Source organism: Thermobia domestica, chromosome 11 (assembly GCF_964235325.1).
Source record: "Thermobia domestica chromosome 11, izTheDome1.hap1.1, whole genome shotgun sequence".
Classification (NCBI taxonomy): Eukaryota; Metazoa; Arthropoda; class Insecta; order Zygentoma; family Lepismatidae; genus Thermobia; species Thermobia domestica.
In genome coordinates, this window is record NC_137464.1 from 15,913,684 (window position 1) to 15,933,141 (window position 19,458).

Genomic DNA, 19,458 nt, shown 5'->3' on the forward strand with positions numbered 1-19,458 from the left:
GATTGGCTACCGTAGGCTTTTACGGCCAATCCCCTTTCACCAGAGAGCACAATGTAAGATAAGAAACAAAAATCGTTAATTTCCTTTCCCTCTGTTTATAGCATAGTCCTCGGTTCCTTTCAGCATCGAGGATATATGAAAAGTAGACCAAGAGTTTAACGTTCGATCCGAACTCTCACCGGGAACTGAACATAGATCGCGTACAGTAACCATATAGTTAGCAGGGAGATCTGGGTTGCATAGTTAGTAAGATACCTACTTACCAAATGGACGGCTACGGTTCCATCCTCCGTGGAGGCAGGAGGCTTTTTTCTCGTTCCACTGAAGTTCACCCAGATTCTGTATACCTAGGAAAACCTGTTATGCTGACATCATCTGCATGTGTCTAAGGGTAGTAAGTGCGGAAACTTATCTGTACACAATAATTGGGCTTCTTATGACCTATACCTGATGGGAAAGGGGGTGAGGAGGCTTTACCTTACATATAATGAAACCACATTCTGTTTTCATTTTTTAATTTTCTCAACTGTACATAAATACAACTTCCTCTTTTATTTAAAACATTACCATAAGTATGTTTTCACTCACAGCTGAAGCATATGTATATATATCATTTCCAAATGTTTGCAGATAGGTTCTCAGCCTAAGTGTATTATAGTTTTTTTTTTCTTTTATTGTGATTGTTTTACAGAACATGAAGACATGGATGGCGATCTGCTTGAGCCCCACGATCGATATTACGCAATTATTTAACTATTCCACATAACTATTACTAAGAATACTGAAATTGTTACACGGACCACACACCCTTAGGCCAAGAACACGCTCCGCTGCAGCAAGATAGTATATAAAAATATATAATATATATTATATATAATATATTTACATCTTGATATATTACATATAATCTATATTATATACATTATATTTATAATATATATAATCATAGTGTTTTACACAATAAGTTACAGGAGGTCAACTACAAGGGATATTACAGAATAGAGTGATACAGATGGCACAGGCTATTGGACGAGATATATTTATATAATTTACACGTTACTTATATTTTTTTCTTTTCTCTCTTCAGTGGATAAACAAATATATTTATATATATATAACAACACACACTAAAACTCTTTCATTCATATCAGATTACAAAATCAGTTATCACATATTTCAAAATTATCAATGACTGACTATCTTCTCTGACTATAATAATCTTCGTACTTTTTTTTTTTCTGCTGCCTGACTTCCATGATAATAATTATAATAATAATATAATAATAATGACAAGGCTTCTCTCAACAAACGAAAGTCAATACAACAACAGCTTAAAATACTACTTTTGTGACAGACTCACAATGATTATTCATCATACATTGATGTACCAAATGTATTTACAGTTGAAAAGAAAGGAGCATGAACAAACTCGTTCTTGACACTGCTTGTATGTGGAGAGTTTCATTATATAAAGAGACTATAATTCATTTAATGAGTGACATCATATACCAGCCGAAAATTCTTTAGTTACTTTACTTTCTATATTTACGTAGACGAAAGAAATCTTTACTATCATGCATTGCTCAGAGTATCTACTAAAATTTCAAAATCAAATTTCGTGACCTTTTCTTTACCAAACCGTAATATTTCGAAAACTAATAACATTACCTATATTCTTTAGCACTTATCTTTACTTTCAAAGGCTGTTCCCTGGAGCGATAAAAAAAATTAGGTGTTTTCTCACAGTTGAATAAACTGGTTAGATGCGTAGGTGGTTTCGGCGATACGATGCGATTTGTATCGCTACTGCTCAATGTTGCCAGCTGAAGGACAATCTCAAGAGTGAATTTGGGCGAATTACGCCGAATATTCATGCATGCGATAGAAGCATGCTTTGATTGTGATTTTGTAGCGTCTTAAGCCGCCCAAACATTTTTGGCGGTGAATTTTTACGTTTTATAGGACAAAATTTTTCCAGTCTCTACTTATATTTGGAAGCTAAATTTCGTGACTTTTTCTTGATTCATGACCGTTTTTTGATTTCGTGACCGATAGACATCCTGTTGCTGAATGAATTGACTAATTTGAGATAAAAGACTCAATGTGTATTTCAAATTGTCACTGTCATATCTTCTGATTTTAACTAGTTTTTGAAAAAAATAAAAGCAAATCAACTAAATGCAGGTAAATTCCAGCAAAAGTTAACATCCTCATTTACAGTTTATTCTATACTACTCTAAAAAGAAATAGAAGAGTCGATAATGCATTGTTGGAGTGGCTTGAGCTATCACTTGCAAAATCCACCGTATTTTCAACTTGGAAACCTGATATTCTCACGAGAATCCCACTTTTAAAATGTTCTCTTTTAATATATATATATATATATATATTTATATTGGCCCACTCAATTAGAAGTTAATATTAAAATAATAATAATTAATTATCACTAGGGAAAATGACTTATTAACGTGACTGTACTACTAATAAACTTAACATTTTGCAACGAGAACGCCGCATGTAGGTGAACATTCACAATTAGAATATTGCAGATTGTATCACAAAAGTGCACGTTACCACGCTATACGGCACAGTGATTCTACCCAACTCACATTTCATACATTAAAGAGTGGATGACCTGAGTTTCAAAAACTTTTAATATTTTGCCTCAATAAGGGCAATAACGAATAGCATACATTCATTCCGTTCAAGTAGATCAGCATTAGTAATATATGATCATATAGCTTAGCCTATACGACGAGAAACATTTCACCTTATATGTTTTTGCATAAATTTTTGCAAATTTATTCAATACTAACAGTACGCAAAATAAACGTTCTCAGGTTCCGGACGTTTTTAATTTCCGTGAAGCCGTATAATAATATATTGGAAAAAACATATTCAATAGTATGATAAAATATTGGATCGACTCGGTTTTTAATGGAAGAGTATCTAAATTATTATTCTTTATCTGCAAAACGCATTCATTCTTCCTCATACTGAACTTCATATGTATTAAATAATATTTTCAGAAAAATGAAGATCAGCTGTTACGCTAGTTTGTTTTCAACTCGAAATTCTATGCTGATTCTATTAACAAAACGGTCTGCTGTGTACAGGGTGTTTGGAAATAATACCAAACAACTCTGAGAAATAAATCTTCACAGGAGACAAAAAAAGTAAGTAAATGCATAATCGGCTAAAAATTGGTCGGAGCAACATTTAAAAGAACCAAAACTCTAGAACAAGATCTTGAAGAAAGAAAGAAAAAAAAATGGATAAAAGAACATATCGATAATTTTGTACCTACATTCCATTAATGTATCACCATATATGAAAGTGCGCTAATTTCAGTTTCTGATTTATTATTACTCGCTTGCAAACGACCACATAAATTTCCTTCTATGCGTCAGGTCTACCCTTCTTACCGCCCCTGTTCCACATCATTCATACATGGAATATCGGATTACAATAACTATTATGTTCTTTTATACGACTTTGATCCGAAATTTCGTTTTCAAGTCACGATTCTCCATTCTATCGTTTCGACCAATTTTCGGCGGTATATAGCTACGAAACGATACATTTGTGCACCCACGTTCGTCTATAGTTTTTCTGATGTTTTTGTGTAAAGATTCATTTCCCCAAGTTGTTTGTTGCTGATTCCGAACATCATGTGTTAGTTAGTGCATTACAGATAGACCCCAACAACACGTTACACCACATGTAATATATTAGAACAAAGCACCAAATATAGTTAATTTGTATATAAATGAATATCTATAAAACCAAACCACGTGGCATAACTGCATTTTGTGGGCCTAAGCCTGCTCCAGCGCCATCTGCTAGCGACCTGCTGAAGTACGTCCAGCTTAGCGGCGAGCACGTGGTTGGCCCTAACAGCCGAATCAGGAGCTTTCTAGACCTAGTGACCGGCATGTCCTGTTACACGACTCCCCAGTTTGCTCACGACGCGGGGTGGACGCCGAAAATCGGGAAGCATCAGCCGGGAATCGAACCCGGGACCACGCGGACATGAATCCAATGCTCTAACCACTAAATTACAGTGTTCCCAAATGAACATTTATTGCAAGGATTTAAAAAAAAAAAAAATACAGCAACAATTGAAGTCAAGGTAGCGCACCAATTAAAAAAATGCATATTGTTCTTAAAAAGAGATTGTGTTCAGAATACTACAACTTTGAATTCTATTCAGATTCAACTTAAGAATTTTCACAAATATTATTTCCTGGATAAGGCCTTAATTATAGTCAATGTGATAATATAATGAATTTAATATAGTCTATTCGCCCGAAGAAATTATGAATTTTGGTATGGAAACATGAAAGAAAGAAACAACTGGATCAAAACACAAAATAAACTAAACAGCGAACGTGTCAAACAGTTCTTCAAAACTGAAATTGTTACAAAAGTTTGTATGCAGGTTTTTGAGAGAGTACACAAGCAAACAAAATGTTAACGTCCTCCCTACCTTATTTTGGCACACTCGTCCCTGAGCTTGTAGCCCAATGAAGGAAAAGCGTTATAATATACCCAAAAATTGCCTACACAGGAAAAACATGACATCAACAAGTATTCAAACCTTATTCTTTTGTTACGATCTACGTAACACAATTTATCTAAACTTCATACTTTGAAAATGTCAGAAGAGGAGGAGGTGATGAATCTCTTAAAAGACCCCTTCTTTACAACCATAGCATCAATCCTTTTAACGTTTCTTCAGTTTAATTACGGTGTAATGCGCTATCTAATCAGCGTGCCGTCCATGTATTTATCATACATGTCAATAATTTCACGCCATTTATCAAATAATCAGGATGTGAACGATTCGATTCTACGTTACATTCTGTACATACGTACGAAATGTGAGCACAATAAATATATCTTCATCAAATACTTTCTAAGAAGTTCATAGCAAATATCTTCTATTAATTAAATAATTTACTAAGTTTGGACACTATAACAAAAGAAACACACGAATAATGAATTCGGTTAATTTAAAATACAAAAATCGTATTGTAAAAGTAAAAAACACCCCTAACACAGTAATAATCTACTTTAACAAATACTGATCATGAAAGTATGTTATCTTTAATAATAAATAAACAAAAAAATCAATAAAAAAATCATGTAATTATACCTGAGATTCCAAACTCCACTTGATAGTTTATGTGCACTGAACTTCCCGACACCTTTACAAAGAACAAGCAAAATCTTTGCGGACATCTTTAAATCTAATACAGACACCGCTAAATCCGAACCTGCTCCCGGTTGTAAGATGTGATGTGAGAATACAGTAAAATGTTTCGACATTAAGGCCGCCTCCTCTATATATTTCCCATTTTAGAGTAGGAATATTATGGATGTGTCTGAATATTAAGCATTTTTTGCTGACATCCACATTTTGTAAAAAGCCGTAGAAACCATTACAAAAAAATATTAACAAAGTACTTACTATGTGGATCAATCAGAAAGTTAGTTGCACTCCTTCGTATAATATTTTCGGTCAAAGGCTATTTTGATGAAATTGTGTGGCAACACTGCAGACATGAACTTCTGGCAAAGTTTAGGTGGGAAGTGAGGGATCGCCCTCCTTATAGCCCAGACTTTTCACCGTGTGACTTCCATGTGTTTGGTCCCATGAAAGACGAACTTTCAAAGCGATGATACAACTCGGATGACGAGATGAAAGCTGTCCCCTAAGAATGGTTATCGGGCATTCGACGAGATTTCTTTACAGAAAGCATAGAAAAACTTGTACCACGCCTTGACAAATGCTTAAATAACAGAGATATTTACGTTGAAAAGTAGATTGTGAATGGAACTTTACGATACAAATAAAGTTATTGTAAAATTTCTATCTTGTTTAATTTTCTTAAACAGTGCAACTAACTTTTTGACTGACCCCCGTACATGAAGCACGCTTCTTGAACTGAACAGACTGGTAATGTTTAACTCTGCCAACCTTACAGTCAAAAATAACCGCCTTAGTTAATGAGAATTCTTGATCGCAATTACAACAACATGATACTAATTAACATACTTGTATTAATAATATTATGATAGTATATTTTTTATACTTAATATTAACCATTTATACTTAACAATCAACCATAAAACTACATTTATGTACCTGGATTCCTCATTGCCTTCTGGATACAAATTTTGTTTAGGAACTTAAAACAATTCTCACTGCGTAACGAATTAATCTGAAGTATAAGTCTCAGATACTGAAGTATCAGTAATATTACCAGAGGATGAAGTATAGAAGAAGTTAATCCATAAAATATTTACATTTATTGTCTAGTCAGAAGAAATTCTATTCAACTCTTTGGACGAAGACAACATAAAAATGACCGATCGAACAACATTGTAATTATCTATTAAAAAAGTGGAATACCTCAACTAATACTTTGATGTTTGCATTTGAACTCCAAAAATACAAAACACGGGGTGCAATTCATAATACTTTGTATATTGATGGATAAAGTTCGTTATTTTAATCGTGCCAACCCAAACGGGCACTAACAAATAAGACAATAGACCTAAGCGTAGCTGTACATACTATCAAACAAACACCACAGCATAGGAAGGAAAAGCCAATGAAATTCAGAGGAAATCAGAAAATGCTCGCTAGTAACGTATTTGGACTTACTGTATAGACAACATCTAGGTAGGTATGTATTCTTTGCTTAAATAAAGCACAAATTTTCCCTCTAGTTCAAGTTCTCAGGTAAATACATATCCTGATCATCATAGTAGTAACATCTACTCGGGGTATTCACAAGATGCGACTGACAGAACTATGTAAATACTATTGATTTCAGAAACTGTTTCAAGTATTTTCAAATACTGATTACTAACCAGTGACAAGAACAAGGTAACCACGTGTCCTGGGTCTAATTCATAGTACTACCTACAAAGTTTTTTTTTTTTTTTCCCACAGATTCCTAAAGTTCCCTAGTTTAACTTGCTAGCTTGGATAGAAATTGTTAATATTTATTATGGTTTTAATGAAATGCACCGTATTAAAAAATGTTCGATTGGACCGAGAATCGAACCATATTAATTCAAATTTTTAACTATAAAATAAGTATGAGACATGGATAATTAAATATGCATTAAGGATTTATATATAACTTGCTATTCATAATTTTCTTTCACGCCGTCTAAGCATTATCTATACAGGATATCCGTAAAGTTATATTCCATTGAAAGTAGCACTTCAAACTGTTTTCTACGGAAGGGATTCAAAATGACCCCCTTTCACACGCTTCGGCATGATGTACACGATCTTCCTTAGGGTATACACGAATGATCTGGTTTATACATTACTAAGACTCTCAACATTAACGATCAATGCACATCATCTGCTTTTCGGATACCTTGAACATGAGAAACACTTTACGTTCCTTGCCAGGTTATTGATAACCGAAATGGTGGTTACCTACATGTGGCAGCAGAATTGGAAGTTTAAGAAAGCTTCACAAAAAAATTCAGCTGTTAAAATATATAAATATATATCCAAAACGAAACTAAATTTTCAGCTTTTTATTCACTTATTTATTTTACTTGCCAGCGACCTGAGGTACTGGACGTACCATGAAACAGCATCTGCATTTATTTTGGTATCTAAAAAATCACCAAAAGGAAGTAGATAGTTAACAAGTATATGTTTCACATTGAAGTATACTTACATACATTATTTTAACATTTTTTTTTTTTTTTCGTTTATCTGTTTCGCCAGCTTTTGTAAGAAAGTTTATTTGCACATTTCTAACTACGCTTTGTTCCTCGAGTTTCGTTTCTAGTACATTTTTTTTTTTCATAGTTTATATCATACGATTTAGTATAAATACGTGCCATATTATACGGCTGCATTTGCTAGATTTGAACTTCATTCATCCTAAATCAGATCAATTATTACATGTAAAAAATTATTTCAAAGTCTAACACGATTACGAAGATTATATGCGATAAAAGATTTGTTTCAGTCATTAACAGTGATACGTAATTATTTGCATCTTAAACCAGCACAATAACTTAAGATATTTTTCCATATATATCATAATATACATTATCTGAAAAAAAAAAAAAAAAAATTATTGTCTTGTTTTGTGAAGCTTAATTTGTAATGTATTATTAAGTGCAGAATAGTTCATCGAATATAACACACGTTTCCGAAGTTAATGTTTCATAACCCTTTTAATTATCTCATAATAGTATCTCAATAATTTCTCAACTTTCATCCACTTACAAATATACGCTCCCTCCGCCCCCTGTACAATTCATGATCTTATTTTTAAAGATACATTATTTTCGCGACTTCAGTAATTATACGATATCTTCAAATTGATAAAAGATAAGCAAAATGTGGAACAAGAGCGCGCTAGACAATATTATTTTGCATGAGGTACCGTTACGAGTCACCTGGTAGCTTTTCTGTTTGCAGCCATTTATAAACGCGAAAATAAATGCCGATTTTCTAAATGGTTGGAAATCGAAAACAGATAAGTGAGTCGTGATAATGGTTTCTCATGGAAAATTATATTGTCTAGCGCGCTCTTGTTCCACTTTTTTTATTATTATTATTATTTATTATCTTATCTATTTGAAGATATCACATAATCACCGTAAAACCGGTGATATTTTAATTTCGCCGTGATGGGGGCTCTTAAATAAAACATTAATCCTATGAACACCAAGGTATTTTTGGGTTACATAAAAACCAAGGGTGTGGGTCTCAGAGCCCCCCCCCCCCCCCAACCTGGTGTTCCGAAGGTTAAACATTTCGATAATTGTCATATTTTAGACCTACTTCGTAATAAAAATAAGTTTGATCCTAACACAAAGTTATACTTAAGCAGAAAAGTGATTATTTTTGAAATCTCAACACGGAAGTATTTGACTGTGAAGTGGATATCTCGATCTCACGTGCGAATTTATTCAGATTCCTCTCTTTTCAACCTTAAATTTCTTATTCGTTATTGTAACTTGTCAGTTTTTGTCCTAAATGATGTATTAAACTCTTTTATTTGTACATTCAGTCACGCAAAAAATTACATATGACATTTGACTCACCAAACAATGCAATGGTCTCCCTTGCTTTTTCTTTTTTCTTTTTTAAACAAAGAGGGCTGCTATGACTAACGTGCTTTGATATAACATTACATTGGTTTAATACATCACGTAATATGATAATACATATATGTATTCATGAATATAGATATCTATATATTTATATACTGTTTTATACATACACTTTCTTCTCTAGCGCATTATAAAAGTAACTGGAAGTCAAGAGCATTTATCTATTATATTCAAATAGAATATATAAAACATTTTCCTCATTGAAGAAATAAAATATATTAAAAAACACAAGTTTGTGTCTTGTTATTTTTCTTCGGATCTAAAACACTGAAAAATTCTATCTCACTAGTTGCTTATTGTTATAATTATTGTTACATTTGCTTTGTTTACGAATTGATTGAACTGAGCACTTTAAAAATACTGCTTGGTATTTTTATTGTTTTAAAAAAAGGACCACAATAATTGCAATTGAAAAGTATAGTTGAAAATTATGATTATGTAACAATTTACCAATTCCGTCTTTCACAGTCTCTTTTTTTTTCATTAACCATTCAATCTCCTCAGAACATAATTCTTTCTTTCTTTCTTTTTTCTTTTTTTTTAAAAAAATGTACATCACAGCTTCTTACAGTAACTAGACAACTCGAGGAAGGGTATACAGTACACCATTTCAGATAACTGTTCTGTTTCAACAGTACACCTTCCAAATGAGTATTTTTTTTCTCTTTCTTTGCAGTCTCAGAACCACCGTTCAGTGGGGAAACAGGGGATGTCACATTGGAACTACGTTCTACATCACAATTATAGCTATGCAATATAAACTCAAAAAAAAAAATATATATATAGCACTGTATACGTTACCCAGCTCGAATCGAGAACCTGCGCCTACTTTTCTTTTCTTAAAACTAGAACATACCCATGTGACGCATGGCGTATGTACGTATATAGCTGCCGCAACTTTACTTTCGTTCACTTGCCTGTCTTACAACAACGAAGACACACCCCTTTTCCTCAATATAATACACAGCATTTGTATCCTTATACTGATAGATTATCTGACTTTTTTACAAGGCTAATATATCCTTGAAACTCGTTCTGTATTTTATACATACTTGTCAGCCCATTGTGACCGCACCGCTGACATGAACGTAGACAGATCGCTTTTTGAGTGAGGAACTGATACTCTTTTCGAACTAGTACCAACACCCCTCGTCTGTGATGGCTAAAGGGAGGAGTCTGGAACATTAAATAACGTTACGGGAAAGTTCTTGATGTGAGTTTGCCACTGTGCAGAAAGCTGGAAAAACTTCACTCCAGTCCATTCGGTGCCATCTATACACACTGAAAAGTCAGCAAACAACACACAATTAATAATAACATTATAATAAGAGAAAAGGAAGAAAAGTATAATTTATAATGTGTATGAAAATAAGGTCGAACATTTCTCTATTCCTAAAATATGCGAGACTCAGTGACGGTTTCAGAATCCTGGGCCCTCAGACAAGGGGGTCACATCGGCATTTTGAAGGCATTCTTTAAATCATGGCATATTTTTCTTTCCGTTTCACTAGCATTTGTTGCTAGTTTGAAGTAATGAAACATGTAGACCCATACAACTATTTGCAGTTTCCATGTTGTACCTACTCACTAACGTCCCTGTTAAGTATAGTGACCAACACCAGTACGTTACTAGAGAAAATATTCATTAACATATTATATTCACTTTTTCTTCTATACCTAGAAATGAAAGGAGAAAAAAGAAAAGAAAAAAAAAACGAATTGCTACTACATAGACACGCGACATAATTTTTGGGGGGGGGTTCCTAATATACATAAATCTTTAGTTTAACCATCCCGCCACAGCTGTCATTTCTGAAGTCCATCTACAGTAATCTTTTGCGGACGACACATCCTCTTCCTAGTATTTCCACTTTATCTTTCTCTTGAAATACATCTTCAAATGGGGCCGCGGTGGCTCAGTAGTAGAGCGTTCACCTCTGATGCATAAGGTCCCTGGTTCGATCCCAGCTCGCGCCAAGTGAACTTTGTGGTGGACAAACACCGTGTGCATGGGTTTCCTCGGGGTTCTCCCGTTTTCTCCCATTTTCTTCATTCCATCATTTCACTCGTTTCTCATCATCACCGTCTCCTTTAGCTTCGCCAGCATAACTGTGGGACTAAAACTCAAAGATTTAATTTAATTTTCATTTTTCATACATCTTCAATAGGAGCTCCCTCGGGGCTGTATGATTTGCACACGCGTCTTCTGCGCAGAAGACCCGAGTTCGATTCTCGACCAGATTTATGTGGTTTGGATTCCACGATAGGATGTACATCCATGTCTTATATAGCCTTACTGCTGAAAGGAACGCTAAATTCCAAACTAACCACCCAACAACTCGAACATTGATTTAGCTACAAGTTCTTCTGTCACTACCTTTTAAATGCTGATATAACACTCGATGAATCTCCCTCCCTTGGGGCCGCGGTGGCTCACTGGTAAAGCGTTCACCTCTGGTGCCTGGGATCCTTGCTTCGATCCCAGTTTGCGCCAAATGAACTTTGTGGTGGACAAACACCGAGTGCATGGGTTTTCTCAGATTCTCCAGTTTCCTCGCACTTTCTTCATTCCATCATTACCTTCATTTCTCATCATCACCGTCTCATTTAACCCAGCCAGCATAACAGTAGGACGTACAGCTTAAAGCTTTCATTTCATTTTCTCTCTCTCTCCACCGCGTCCTTTGGTTTTCTTCTCCCTATATTCCTTCGACAAGCTATTTGAAGCTAGGAAGTTAGGGTGTTTTCATCAATTACTTATCTATGCTATTTACTAGGGAACAATAAACACTATCAAAAACGAAATAAAATTGTGAAAACTATAAGCTTTCGTTACATGCCTCATCGAACACAGATGAGCAGAACAAAAAAGAAAAATAGCAAGAACCGAGAAGCATATGGCACAATCCTATACAGGGTGTTATAAAAAATTGTCACTATCTTTTGGGAATAGATTTCTCCCATCAAAATAAGAAAAAAAGTTCATATGGACCTGTGGTCAGAAGTGCATAGTTTCGTAGTTACAGGATGCCGAAAACGTGAAAAAAAAAAAAAAAACTTTAAGGTCCATAGTTTTACTACGATAGGATCTATCGTAGTCGGATCAAGACATCACTGAGGAACTATGTAGCATGTGAACTATCTAAATATCTATCTTTCAGAACCTTCGGTACTTGCACAATCATTTTTAGAGAGATTATTTGGAAATACTTGATCACTCTCTAAAAGTTGATGTGCAAGTACTGGGCAATTATTAAACATGGATATTTGGATAGTTCACATACAAGTTTCTCAGTGATGTCTTGACCCGACTACGATAGGTTCCATAGTAGTGGAGCTATGAACTTTTAAAGTTCACTTGTTTCACGTTTTCGGGACCCTATAACTCCAAAATTATCCACTTTTGAGCACAGGTCCATATGAACTTTTTTTCTTATTTTGATGTGAGGAATCTGTTCCAAAAATATTGTAAAACATTTTTGTAACACCCTGTATTGGTGCCCAAAGTCATACAAAATCTAGAAGAAGAGTATAGGACTCACCGTACGGAATGGGTTGGTCGATAAGGGTACACGGTGAGAAAGGAATAATTATAGTCAGAATGAAAGAAATCAGGGTGGTAGAGAGACAAAACTTGAAATTTGAAGTGTTGCTGGTTTGTAACCTTGATAGAACAAAGACAAATCACAAAGTTTCGAAAGAGACTGCGACAGAAGGCATACTCTGATAATTATTTAAAAAAAAAAAAACTAAAACTCAATGATTGCCGATTTGGAATGGATTAATGTTATGTTTGCAGGAAAATAGAACGTAAAATGGGTCGAGAAAGACTTCGATTGGGGAAAATATTTATCTCAAATGAGTGACAGAACGTTACCCACCAACCAAAAGGCTAAGATTAGAAACTAAAAATTATATACAGGGTGATTCAGGAGGAATGTCACATAATTTGTGAGGTGATTCTACATGTGAAAATAAACCGAAAAAGTGTTATGAACATGTGCCTGATTTTCGATCCTTACGGAACTGGAGCGGATTAAAGACTACACACATCCATGAATAATTATAAAGACAAGTCTTGTCTTCATAATCATTCATGGATGTGTTTAATCTTCAATCAGCTCCAGTTCCCTAACGATCGAAAATCGGACATATGTTCATAGGACTTTTTTGGTTTATTTTCACATGCACAATCACCTCACAAATTATGTGACATTTCTCCTGAATCACCCTGCATACATTCATTATATAAAATAAAGATTTTATACATACATATACATATACTATTGTTATTCTACTTACCTTTGAGAGGAATGCTGTGAGTTTTGGCAGAGCAGATAAGACGTGAGACTCCCTCCACTGACTGACTCTTTGGCTCATTCTCTTTCTCCTTTTCCTTTTTCTTTCCTAACCTCATTACTTCCGGAAAAGAAACAGAAAGCAAAATATTACTGTCATTCGTTAACTTATCAACATAACTGTAGAAGACATTTACAAGAGAAAACAACTGGTATGGATATTAAACGACCACTCACGAGCAGGGCTCGAAAATTTCAGATGCCAGGTCGCTATGGCGCCTAAATATTCTAGGCGTTACTATTGCCAGCTTTTACGTGCCAGAAGTTTCGATTTTTATAGTCTTGGATGGATTAAGAACACAGTAACACGTTGACTGGCAAGTGCATCACCGATGATTTACAACGGCCTTCACGGAGCCATGTGCATCACATGTCATTCACAGGCTTTGCATCTTTGTATTTGAAGCCGTGTGAATCACTGGTGATGCACAAGCACGAAGGTTTAAATGGTGAAATATATTCTATGGCCTCAGAAAGATGTTCGGTGTCCTTGATTTCCGGCTTCTGAATTTCTTTTTTTCACAAATTATTTGATCATTTTGATACATATGATCCTCCAATAAAAAATGACCCAATGGTGCATTTTACCCGATTTCGCTGTGGCAGTCAACTTGTTAATAAACACGCTATAAAATTTAAAGTTTTTCAATTCACCATTAACCTCATTTATAGTTAATTGCGTCCAATTACATATATTTTTTTAATAGCAAAATTTTGTTGCTTTCAGATTAACCATGAAATACGGCATTAAATACTCAAACATTAGATTTAAAGCAATGTTGACCGACCGAGCCGAAGTATTGAGTTCCAACCGTGTGTTGAAAAGCGGACATCACGGTTCTAATTGTGCTTGTTATACCAGTAACTAGGTCAAAACATGTAGGCTTACGTGTCAAATTGGTGGGGCACCAGGTTCTTACAAGTTATGCCTATCAGAAAATTTTTCGAGCCCTGTTATAGAAAATTTCCACTACCAAAAGTATCCAAAAAGTCTTATGTACACATGGATTCAGAAATTCAAATTCAAAAAATTGAAAGTAATAAAATTCAAATTTATAACTAATTCGAAATGTACAAGACGAACTATAATTTATTACTATCACTTGTGTATGCTTTATTTCAAATTAATGCATTTTTATTTCCAAACATGGAAATGAAGTTCGTAGAATATATTCACGCCAACTTCCAAGTTGACCTGGCGCTACAAAAAGAAACTTTCCACTGTGAAAGGGGATTTTCATGTTTCGTAAGAATATGCACAAGGGGCAGAAATATCTGTAAAATTTGTCGTATCAGTTACGAAAACATTAAGTTTATTTGTACTATTTTAAACTAACAAGAAAGACTTATAGATGTAAGTAACTGATAATAAAATATGTGGAAAGACGGGAAATCTAGAGAAAATCTTCACATGCAATATGGCTATCTCTGAGGCTATTATTTATTTTTTTGAATTTTGTTTAAATTTATTTGTTGAAAGTTTGGCGTTCGTTTTTAGAACTAATGCTGTATGAGAAGTCGACCTATAATTTAAAGTGGATCTGAACCACCGTAAAATTCCGTGTTCTTTCATTGGGAATCGAATCCGGGACCACTAAAGGTGCATTAGCTAGCCACTACACTAGCAGAGAGGGCAAAGCTCTTACTAAAAGCTTTGACAAGAAAGGCGAGAAGAAATAAGAAGAAAAAACAGCAATAACTGAGAAGCACCCGGTTTGGCGCCATATTAGTAGCGTTGGTCATATTGGTAGAACTCAGCGGAAGATGATGAAATTTACGACATGACATGGTTGGTCAGTAAGAGCATACGGAAATGGAGAAGAAAGAATAATTAAACAAAAATCCTCACATATGGTAATTAGGAGAATATTTACTTACGTTGCAAAGCCGTGAGTCGTTTCTTAATTTACTCTATACTATAGATCACAAAATGGGTAAGTTATCTCACGAGATACCCTAGTTCTCATTCTCTCATTAGCATTCAACAAATAATTTTCATCAACGTCCATGTGCATTGGTTATAGATACTTTGCATATTAAATACTTATTAACGCTATGCAAAATCCAGATATGAGTATACGAAAAACTGAGATCTCATCATATTTTACGTAGGAGGTGGAGTCAGAAAATAAGTTTCCCTCTCGTTTTCTCCCTCGGGTGGGAGCGACTTGTCCATCCGCCATACAATCCTGATTTCGCACCGAGTGACTTCCATTTTGTTTCCGGCTTTGAAGAAGACTCTCGGCGGCAGACACATTGGAAGCAATGCTGAAGTCACAGAAGCTGTTCGACGCTTCTTCCGTATGCAGAGCCCTGAATTTTTCCTGGAAGGACTTTTGAAGCTTATAGACCGGTATGACAAATGTCTCAATATACGTGGTACTTATGTGAAAAAATAAAGGTACATCTGATCTTTAATGTCATATGATATTTTTGGTCTTGCATCCCCGCCTCTATCCACGGTCGTCTGGGGAAACTTATTTTCGGACTCCCACTCGTATTACAGAAGATAATGTCTGGTGGAGGCAAAGATACTTTGCCGAAACTGTAACGATATTATTCATTAAATAGTAAATGCTTTGGTCAGAATTTGTCTTTCAAAGCTAGAATGAGTGGTGTTTACATATTACACGTATACCTTAAAGGTATGTCCGAACACCTACAACTAAAAGAACAACTTATAACATTACCTGGATGTAACATAATACTTACTTAAACGTATACACTCAGAGACAATTCAATGCATGGGGAAAAAAGATTTTACAGAAAATGGTTATCTTTCCCGAAGTATCTTTTTTTAACAATTTATTAATTTTAACAGTCGTTGAAATCAATCCTGCAAGCATCATGCTCAGGTGTTTGAACACACATACACACACATATATAGGTTTCAAATGCACTCACTGCTTTCAGGCATTACATGTTATACCCCTTAATATTCGGAAATAAAAACGAAAACGGAAGTTAGGTAGAGATTTAGGGAAAATAAACAAGTTTTTTTGCACTCGAATCTTTTAAAAATATTGCGCTCCATGCGGATAAGGTATGAGATTCGACTTTATGGTCCCTTTCGTATTTCTAAGATCATTAATGCACGGATTTTAATATTTGATTTTACATCGAAGATATACTGTCTCGAGTTGCACGTCAGAATAAGCTTCGTTCAACTGAGCAATAGAAACAGTTCACAAAAACTACTGCATTTCTTCGTTCTTCTTGTACTGAATGTTGGTTGTTGTTCTGGTCATGTTTTAATCCACTCTCTACTCTACTAGATTAGTCTTGATGAAATGCGAATATGCATCTTTCCTGCAACACATTCAAGATGAAACAAACCTTCTGAAAGAAAAACGTATTCATGCAACATTGTTTCTATAGTGCTACCAAAATGTCTTGCTCCGTGGCAAAAATGCGAACTAAAGCTCACACCCGCGCGTTGAGCCAATAAGGGTTCAGCTGTCGCTAAGCGAGAGAGCGGATGACGAAAGGGAGCGGAATTCCTTCAGCCGATAGCACCGCTTGAAACGGAAGACTATAGGTGTCAAGTCAATGTGGTATATCTATACTTGACTCATGTTGATGCTCAAAAATCTATGCTATGCACTTCTGCATAGTTTAGCTGGTTGTATATAAGCGCACTATGTGGACACTGCGATATTACCTTGGCGTGCTACATCATCAAGATGTTCTGTCACGCTTAAATTACATAAATAAGTCTAGTTCAGTAGTGTAGAATGAATATTTCAATAATTCTGCTGGATGTATAATGTCTCCTTTCAGTTCCAAGATTTTGTGACACCCGAATCAACTCCTGTATAAGACATTTACGTCCAAGGAACATATTTGTTTATATGTCCTAAATTTGTACTGGATCATTTAAAGGTTTAAAGTTTCGTGAATTGGATGTTAAAACTTCAGGGATTACCTAAATGAGACTGAATACAAACGAATATAAATACAAATTGTTCTACAAAAGTTTGACGATCAGTCTCTGATTTCGTACAATTTTTACCAGTTACTCATCGATTTATGAAATAGATAGGTAGCATACACGAACGTTATAATTGCACACACTATTCAGAGGAATGAAACTTTAAAAATAAATAAAAATTCATGGATAGAATTGCTTATGCTTATTTGTTTAAAAATATCCGTTATTTACCATATGGATATATCTGTCACAGGTCATAACTAGGTATGCTGAAGTAATGAATTGGGGATTTTTTTTCTTTTTTCAAATTTATATATCAGATGCAGCCTCAATAACTTATAAAATACAAGGCGTGTGAGGAAAGTAATGAGACTGGCAACATTGTGTCTACCGGCCTGTTGATCCCTTCCACTTCCTCAGTCCGAGTTACAACTCCGTACAGCTAACACATTATTTTTGACAGCGCCATCAGTGAAGTTGTGTTTTTGTTGTGTGTTACAGAAATGGAGCATCGGAATTTAGAGCAACGTTGTGCAATAAAGTTTTGTGTTAAATTTGGCGAGTCCGCGAGTGTGACTTTTGAAAAGTTGAAGCAGACCTATGGGGAACATTGCTCATCAAGAGCACAAGTTTTCCGCTGGCACAAATCATTTTTGGAAGGCCGAGAACACGTTGAAGATGAACCTCGCTCAGGGAGAACTTCAAAAACTGACGGAAACGTTAAACGTGTGAGGGCTCTTGTGAGATCAAACCGTCGTTTAACAATAAGGATGATGAGTGAACATTTAAATTTAAACACTTTCACCGTACATCAAATTTTGACAGACGATTTGGACATCCGAAAGATTTGTGCCACAATGGTGCCGAAAAACCTCACAACTGAACAGAAGGACAATCGGAAAAACGTGTGCGTTTATCTTCTTGAGAGGATTGCCAATGACCAAGAATTCTTCAATTGTGTGATCACGTGATGAATCCTGAATATTTGAGTACGATCCTGAAACAAAGTGGCACACTCCGTCATCTCCTCGGCCGAAGAAAGTCGAATGAGAAAATCAAAGATCAAGACGATGCTTTTTTTTTTTTTTTTTTTGACAGTAAGGATATCGTGCAGAAAGAATTTGTGCCACCAGGACAAACTGTCACCCAAGTGTTTTATAAAAGTGTCCTTGAAAGGCTCAGGAAAAAAGTGATTCGTGTGAGACCAGACATTGCAGACAAGTCATGATCATGACAATGCCCCGTATCACATGGCCATTTCCATCAGTGAATTTTTGACCTCAAAACGCATTACTGTTGTTCTTCAACCCCCCTATTCACCTGATTTGAGTCCTTGTGACTTTTTCCTTTTACCGAACTTGAAACATGTCCTAAAAGGACGTCATTTTACAACTCTGGAGAACATTCAAAAGACTGTGACCGACCAGTTAAAAACCATACCAGTTGAAGACTTCCAGCGCTACTACCAAGAGTGGGAACAACGACTCCGTCGGTGTATATCTGCCCAAGGGAACTACTTTGAAGAGGATAACATTGTTGTTTGAAAAACATAAAAACTTTAGTTAGTACGAAATCACTCTCATTACTTTTCTAACACACATCGTATGTTTCACCTGCCTTACAATTCTTACGGATCTGAATGGGTTAACGTAGGATTCGAACCACAGAAGTTTTCACCAGTAATTAAACCTAAGTTTTACGGATGGTAACTCTATTATTAAGAAAGATGCGATGGAAAACTGTGGTATTTAATTGCTTGGGAAGCGAAAGTTAAAGCAATCATTTTGCACATAGACTAGTTTTATATTCTATGAGAAGAAAATGGTCAGCATCATCAAATGCCGCTGTACCTACAGAATGCTGCTGTATCTACAGAAATCTATAAAGCTTTTTTTTTTCCCATAACTTTTAGCAAGACACAATCTAATTAGAGTTTCAGTTTGCTGGGTATCACATCTTTTGTTTCTAATTAAGAAAGTTTGTCACTTAAATCCTACAATA

The 19,458-nt window shown here is 35.2% G+C and overlaps 1 protein-coding gene across 10 annotated transcripts in view; it reads right to left on the bottom strand.

The window, feature by feature from the left end:
- Positions 1-498: 498 nt before the first annotated feature.
- The window catches only part of KrT95D (phosphofurin acidic cluster sorting protein KrT95D), a 387,731-nt gene continuing 368,771 nt past the window's right edge, over positions 499-19,458 (bottom strand). For all 10 annotated transcript variants that reach the window (XM_081730106.1, XM_081730103.1, XM_081730107.1 and 7 more), the window contains 2 exons: positions 13,471-13,587; positions 499-10,449 (listed from right to left, as the gene is read on the bottom strand). In XM_081730106.1, coding sequence (XP_081586232.1) covers positions 10,331-10,449; positions 13,471-13,587 — 236 coding nt within the window. In that variant the 3' untranslated portion in view covers positions 499-10,330. The remainder of the gene's footprint in view (positions 10,450-13,470; positions 13,588-19,458) is intronic.